A 7,814-nucleotide genomic window follows, 5' to 3' on the forward strand; every position below is an offset into this window, starting at 1 on the left:
TAAAAAAAATACAATCAGCATTTCTTAACAAGAAATAAAACACAATACAGATTTGCTCTGTGTGATAACATGGTGTTTTGTCAATTGCACATTTCTGACACATATTTACATGCAAATTTAAAGCACTGACTCCAAATACGTGATACAGTAAGAGAGCAGCTGGTTGCAGCACTTGGAAAACTGACTATTTGACCGTATCTTGAATTCAAACAACCAATTACAATTCACGTTTAATTAATTAGTAATGAACTGCAGTGCCTCCCAAGGGGCGGGGTCTGGGTATACAGTAGGTTTGCAGAAAGCAGCAGAAAAGTCACTTTTATTAACCTGACTTCCATTTCTGGTACATTAAGATGTTAGATTATACGTACACGTGCACAATTTGAAACAGAAGTATTAGACCACCAACACGTTACACCTCCAGGAGCTTTTTATGACATCCTGTCCATTTCCAGCTGTAAAGGAGGCGAGATACTTCTAGCTGGGGTTATGTCTGGGATATGTCTCTGCTTATGTTCAAAACTTTCTGCACATTCAGGACATGTGAGTCAAATCTGTGGCTTGAAATAAGTATCTTTGGGAACATTTACATTTGTTTTGAATAAATAAAGTTTTAGTTTTGGTGGGCTCCGTCAGATTTTTAATTGGCCTCCGCATTATTCACTTTGGCAATGGCTTTCTTAAATCCACAGATTTCTGTAAGAGCGTATGTAAGCTGCCACAACAGACAAGTACTTCCGCCGTTCGCTTTAATACTTCCGGTTACTCAAAGCGAGAGCTAGCGTTCACTCGTTGCTAACAACACATTCGGTTACTCTGTGCTGTAATTAGCGGCTTTACCTATTCGAGGATGATATCGTGTTCAAGGTGTGCTGTTATCGGCTGCCACAGTAATTCAAGAAAACTGAAAAACGCGTTAGAAATATTTTGCTTAGAGCATCAACAACTTCGAAAGGTCTGGCCGTGCCCAGCGCCATACACACTGCACGCTATGCCTCGGAAGGAGTATCGGAAACTAGCGTGGCTGGAAGCTTTAAGACTCAAACACCCTCCGAAGAGAATTGAGAACACATCCGGAAATTTTTCGCGTTCTCGTAACAGTACTTAGTTTCCGACTGATGACGTATCACGAGTACACGTGAACGCAAGTACGTACGAGACAGCCCCCATGGTTGCTCCCTTCATTTTATAGGGCTTTGAGCGTGACGTCGCGGGAGGGGGCGTAGACGGGAGTTTTGGTTGAGGCGCCATTTGTGTAGGCCAAACAACGTGCTAACAATTAAGAGAAGCTAAAGCACACGAATAACATCAGCTATGGTTCGTACTTGCTGCGTGGTCTTCTGTAATGTTCGATCGCATGACCGACAAGGGAATAAGCTTGAAAATGGGCTTTCTTTTCATTCTTTCCCCGCCTGGAAGCAACATGAGGGAGCTCATGTATCGGATGTTACCAAAAGAAGGCGTCAAGCCTGGATAGCAGCTGTGGGACGAGCTGATATCCAATTCTCTACCATCCCCAGATATCTGCTGGTGTGTTCCAGACATTTTCATTCGGGTAAGTTCTAAATAAGTACTTTTTATAGCCTAATGGTTTTATTTTCGATGCGCTCCGAGGACATAGCAAATTAGAACAATGAATTACTATTTTCGCAGAACGACGTTCTATTTCTAGAGTTGCTAATTATTTGGCATTATTGCAGGAAAACCAGCCTATGAAATGGATGAAACTAATCCTGACTGGGTTCCAACGCTACGCATGGGGCACTCTGAAATCCCTGCTTCAAGCTTGGACCGGCACCGTCGGCGAATGCAACGAAAACAACAAAGAGCAGCAGTCGGAGGAAGATACAACCCCCCCACTTCAAAGATAGAGAAAATTCTCTCACTGTCCGGTAATCAGCACATAGCTTTTTGACGATTCATGCACTTTTCATTGGACTTCTGGTGAACATTTGCCTCATATGTATGCACTTATTATATCTCACAGGCTTTGGTAATGAAGAAGCAGAGTCTGAGGGTAAGGCCTGCGCACAAGAGCTGCCAGAGATGGACACCACAGAAGACCAACACCATAATCACCACGTGATGGAGGCTGTGGGCAAGAGTTGTGTTGGACAAGTGGAGGCAGAGGTAGTAGCAGCAACGCAGCATTGTCTGGGCTATGATCGGCCCCCACCTAAGAAAAGAAAGCTCACTCAGACCACTGTGAGTCAGACAGCTTCCAGCAACACAAACAAAGACACAGAATCTTTACCTGGTGAGTGTAAATGTGGTGTGTCCACGTTTCACATTTTAATCATGCAATTCTTTATTTTTCCTAAATAATAGGCTATGGTGAATGGCGTTAGTCGGCACTAGCTGGTTGCAGTAACAAGTGTGTTAGGCTGGATGTTAGCAGGTTATTAGCAGCTAATTCTTAATTTTAAAGAAAGTTTAGGCCAATGGTTAGTAATCAAGACCAGCCGCATGCTGACAAAACTATGTCTTCGTTTATTTGTCCCATAGAGATTAGCCCCAATGGCTGTAAAAGTCTCAGGTTTGGGTTTATAAAGAACATGCTAATGAGTTATTAGAGGCAGTTATTTTATCGTGTATTTAAAGCAACTGCAACTGTATGAAAACCCAAGTAAAATAATTTAAATGCAACCTTTGCAAACCAAAGTTTGTGATTTTTTTTTTTTTTTTTTTTTCATTTAAAAATGAAAACTAAAATCTAATCACAGTCACAATTTAATAAAATTCTGACACATTTTCAGGGGATTTATAAATGTCAACATAAAATGTTTCTGATTTTGCATGTGTGTGAGAGATTGTAGAATGAGAAATTTCCCTCAAAAATACAATACGTGCAACTCGACAGTTTCTCTTATGCTTACAGTTTTTTTGAGTGCACATCTGATCAAATTTTTGTGTCATTCAGACTGTGCAGTGGCACCTTCAGTCATCTTAGACCAGGCCAGCATCTCCAAACAACCCCCTGAGCCACATGTGCACTCAGTCCACACACAGTGGGAGGATCCTTCACAACAAGATCACCAATACTGCAGCAGGTCTCCCAGAAAAGAAGTGCAGGATCAGATGACTCAGTGTGATGAAGTTGCATATTTCATTCTTCAAAATGATGCAGACGCTTTGCTGTACACTGGAATACCCTTGGAAACATTTAACACTCTTGTGTCGACACTGGAAGGATGTGACGACAATGAATTTACCATGCCTGTGCGAGATCAAGTCCTCATGACTCTTATGAAATTAAAGAGTAACCGTGTAATAGGCGACCTAAGCCGCCAGTTTCGTATATCACAGAGCATGGCCAGCAAGATCATCTTACACTGGTTGGACAAACTGGAGGAGGTTTTCCGGCCATTAATTCCATGGCTGCCAAGAGAAACTATTCAAGCAACTATGCCTGCAGCCTTCAAGAAGACCTTTCCAAATACTACATGCATTATAGACTGCAGTGAGACCATTTTGCAGAAACCCAGAAATCTGGGCTCAAGAAGGCGATCGTACAGCCATTACTACTCACGCAACACAGTCAAATATTTGGTTGCTGTTGCACCATCTGGTCTAATCATGTTTGTGTCTGCGGCATATGGCAGTCAATGTAGTGACAAATTTATTACAATGGACTCTGGAATGTTAACATACCTTAAACCTGGTGATGAAGTCATGACAGGTGGAGATTTAACATTAAAAGACTTGCTCTTTGAGAGAGAAGTTGGATTAGTAATACCCTCTTTCACAAAAAAACATGGACAGCTAACTAAGGAACAGGTAACAGACACGCGTCGGATTGCAAATGTAAGAATCCACGTTGAACGAGCAATCAGACGTTTGAAAGTCTACAAAATACTCTCACAAATCGTTCCCATAAGCATGGCTCCTAAAATAGACAAGATTCTGAGGATATGTGCTGCTCTAGTCAACTTGCGAGAGGATCTCATCCGTGATACAGAATAACTGTGCATGTTGTAAACAAGTGTAAACTCAGGGATATCAAGATCGTTACCCAATGTAATTTTATTTTAAGGTAGAAATTTGATGTACATATTTGGAGAGAGTAAATGATTCCAGGTCTCTGTTTTTATCTTCTGTTCTACACGATGTAAATATTTTTGTAGAAGAAAGGTTATGTGATAAAAAGTGCACATATAGTGCAATCAACTGAACAATTAGTACTTTTTTTTATTCAACCACAACGTGCTCTTCAAGTGGAAACAAATGTTTTTCTCAAAACTACAATAATTAGTTGTGCATTCTTGACATTTTGTTATTGTCTTGGAAAATTACAGAAATACAGAATTATTTTCAACAGTTAGTGTTGTCAGTTTGTTATTTATATCCCACCATATGTTAAAATGTAGTTGTTGTTGCCACTAAATGACAAAATGAAAGACCCAGTTTTACGACCTACTGAACGACCCATTGACCCAATCACTGAACTGAATTTGGTGGTGAAAAATGTTTCTTGTGTTAATTTAAGAGCAGTTAAAACTGACGGGACAGTGAGCGACCAGTGGAACAGAGGCGGTGGTTTATGACAACGGTTGTCTGCCATCTATAATCCAGTTTTGAGATCCCTTCCCAGATGCCTTAACGCCCACTCACATCCTGGGCCATTTGACCCGATAAGTCAAATGATAGGGTGGGGCTAGGTTTCGCAATGGGTTCACCCAAAACCCTGGCTGATTGTGACCCACACTCGTTTTCACACCTTGGCTTATGTGATTAGTTTGAGGATCATTAGGGGGTCCGTTGTCCCTCTCAGGGGGACACTCCCACAGGCTTTAATCTGGGACTCTTCACCATTTGACCCTAGAACTGAAGAAGCTTCTCAGATGAAGTGAAACGATACCAATACTGATACTTTTCAATAAATAAGGTGGATGTGTCATTGAATTTGCATATCGCAATTAATTTTCATGACCTTAAGTGTTTTTTGTGATTTTTCCTTTTGTATTATTAATTACTTAAAACCCAGGACATAATTAGGAGAAATAATTTATTTATAATTAAGCTAACCTCATCCACCTCAGCATGCACTCTTTCAGAATCTGTGTAACGTCTTTTCTTCTTTGCCAGGATCCAGCAAACACGAAGGAAAGCTGCTGCAGCTCTCTCTTGGGCTGTACATGACCTCACCATGGTAGTACAGCTCCGGTTGTAAGATGCAATTAAACTCCGTACTTTTGCAGCTCTCTCCTGAGATCCCTCTGGAAAGTTTTTGCAGAAAGTCTGGTGTTTGTCATTGTGGTGTCTTCGTAAATTGTAATCTTTAAGTACAGCAACACACTCACTGCAAATTAAACACATTGGTTTGGCATTTGGATTTTGCGGTAAAATGAATAAGTACTTGTCAGTCTAGGCAGGGTTAAACCGACGGTTTTCATTGTCAATTTTACGCTTGTGGATTGAAAACGACATGCTAATGTCGCATCATACATTACGATGATAGCTTGATATGTTTACAACACGGTGCATTGTGGGTGTAATATTGCTAGGCTACTAGGAGTGTTGCATTCATTGTCCACACTATGCTGTATTTTCTGTAATGTATTTTCTATATATATATTTTTTTGTTTTCTCTGTGTTTCTGCTAGGACCATGGGCAGGCCCACTTGGAGGTTGCTTCTGGGCCGCATGTGGCCCGCAGGCCACCATTTGAAGAGGCTTGGTGTGTACGGATAATAGCAAACACTGAAATACATTTTTTGCACGCAGCAATGCATTTTGTTCACTCAAATTTAGCTTTTCTTTGCTCAAACTTTGCTCTCCTTAAAATGCAACACTTGCACCTGCAAATTTTTTTTACGTGGGCTCACATTTTTTTTATGTGCGCTCAGAATAGTGGCACAAAAATAACGCCATACTACTGCACTGTCCTCACTGCTTTTAAAACATATCCACCAACCACGTGTTGCCATTGATGCTGAGTAACTGCAGTGAGAGAAACCTTTATCGACAGTGAAGGTGTAACCCCGCAATTGTCAACAATAGTGCAAGCGGAAGTAAAAAGCCATCTTCTGCTATGAATCAGGGGTAATGGTGCGAACTCAGGAATACTGTGGATAAGAAAAGACAAATCTTTGTTAGTTCCATGTGTGGAAAATTTCTTGTTCACGGCAGAAAGTACAAGTTAAAGAGCAGTAAAAGTTAAGAAAAACATAATAGAATAAGATAAAATAGAATAACAGACTTTACAACATGAATAAAATACTGTATAAAATAAAATTAAACAGTAACTGTTATAGCAGGAAAAAAAAAACGCACTTGGTATTGGACCTAATATCGCATACAAGGGAGACTGGGCGAAGGCTATCATGGTGTATTGGATGTTTGTGTGTGTTGCACATGTGTGGTCATCTGCAGAGACCATGTTGTAGAATCTGACAGCAGTTGGAAGGAAAAGGGAGAGAGAGAGAGAGATGACACCGTGGAACAAAAAATACACAATTGTTCCAAGAGAAGGAAGACCAGGAGGCAATACAACAACAGATGCATTGCAAACTCCAAGCCACAGAGAAAAAATAGTGAAAGGCTTGAGAGTAATGTTGGATGAAGGACAAAATACACAAACACTGAAAGACAAAGAACAGCAGGAGGCAACATGCCAGCTGATGAAGTACAAAATTCAAGAAATGGAAGCTATAAATCAAGAGATGCAATGCAAGCTCCAACACATGGAAAAGAAAAATCAAGGCTTTCACGCAATGTTTGATGCAGATCTTCAAAAAAAACTCACAAATGCTGAAAGAGAAGGAAAAGCAAGAGGCAACACAACAAGATGAAGACATGGAGAAAAAAATATGAACAGCTGAGAGTGATGTTTGATGAAGCACTCAGAAGAAACACAGAGATGTTGAAAGAGAAGGAACAACTGGAAGAGACACGGAGAGAGTTGCAGGATCTTCTCCACAAGTTTGACAAGAAGAATTCTGACTTGGAGGTATTTTATAATGAAGAAAAGGAGAAAAACATTGGATTTGAGCAAGAGAAACAATTGGAGACAAAATGCACAGAAATTGAGTGCAGTACCCAAGAAATGGTGACCAAAAATACACATTTGCAATAAAGTCAGTACACAAATACTGAAATGTGGGAGGAGAAACAATGTCGGGAGAAAAAACACAAATACATGCTTGAAGAAATACAGAAGAGATGTCAGAAATTACAACTAAAAATGACAACATCAAAGAAAGCACAGGATAAGAATTATAAAGAACTGGAAGAAAAACAAAGAACTTCAAGAAAAGGACCAAGAGAAGCAAGAAGCACTGAAAGAACTGGAGAAACGGTCCCACACACTGGAGCTGCAGCATGAGGAACTTTTCAGTGAGATGACCAACCTTAGTACAGAACAAGGATCTGCAGGAACAGTGCCTGAAAAAGAAGAGAAAGTGCTTTGGGCTTTTCCGGAAGAAGACTCTGCTGCTTCGTCACTTCAGCGCCTGAGCCTAAAATCTCCTAACCCTAAAAGCTGTACCTGAGAAAGAAGCCGTGACAGATAAATCGTTCCTGCCAGTTTTGAGCCAAATATCAGGTTAAAGTCAGTGATTTGAAGAGCAACAGGAACATATACAAGGAGGAGAAAATCTGACTTCATCCTCTTTGTGCTCATGTTTAAGAATTTACTAACCAGAAGCAGACGTGATACATGAACTCCATCCTGCAACCTCTGCTAACTCTCAGACTCTTTACTGAGGAGCTCCACAGCAAGCTGCAGCTGTGGAGTTTAAGACTGGGGCTGGTTGATCAGGTACAACGCAGACACCCTGACCACCTTTAGAGATGCCTTTGAGTCCCTATATTTC

At 40.6% G+C, this 7,814-nt stretch overlaps 1 protein-coding gene across 1 annotated transcript; it reads left to right on the forward strand.

Moving 5' to 3' along the window:
* Window positions 1-773: 773 nt before the first annotated feature.
* On the forward strand, window positions 774-4,307 carry si:dkey-56d12.4 (uncharacterized). The gene is made up of 4 exons (XM_006801723.2): window positions 774-1,555; window positions 1,701-1,892; window positions 1,988-2,257; window positions 2,921-4,307. Exons 1-4 carry the CDS (start codon window positions 1,315-1,317, stop codon window positions 3,961-3,963), a joined length of 1,746 nt encoding a protein of 581 aa, XP_006801786.2. The 5' UTR covers window positions 774-1,314; the 3' UTR covers window positions 3,964-4,307.
* The last annotated feature ends 3,507 nt before the right edge of the window (window positions 4,308-7,814 follow it).

The sequence above is a fragment of the Neolamprologus brichardi genome, chromosome 3 (genome assembly GCF_056152115.1).
Source record: "Neolamprologus brichardi isolate AB-2024 chromosome 3, ASM5615211v1, whole genome shotgun sequence".
NCBI classification, from domain to species: Eukaryota; Metazoa; Chordata; class Actinopteri; order Cichliformes; family Cichlidae; genus Neolamprologus; species Neolamprologus brichardi.

Excerpts from the sequence above, each read along its gene's own strand:
- si:dkey-56d12.4 (XM_006801723.2), top strand. The coding sequence starts at position 1,315 with ATGGTTCGTACTTGCTGCGTGGTCTTCTGTAATGTTCGATCGCATGAC. Across the intron at positions 1,556-1,700 it reads TTCCAGACATTTTCATTCGG|GAAAACCAGCCTATGAAATG; the intron begins GTAAGTTCTAAA and ends GCATTATTGCAG. Across the intron at positions 1,893-1,987 it reads GAAAATTCTCTCACTGTCCG|GCTTTGGTAATGAAGAAGCA; the intron begins GTAATCAGCACA and ends TATATCTCACAG.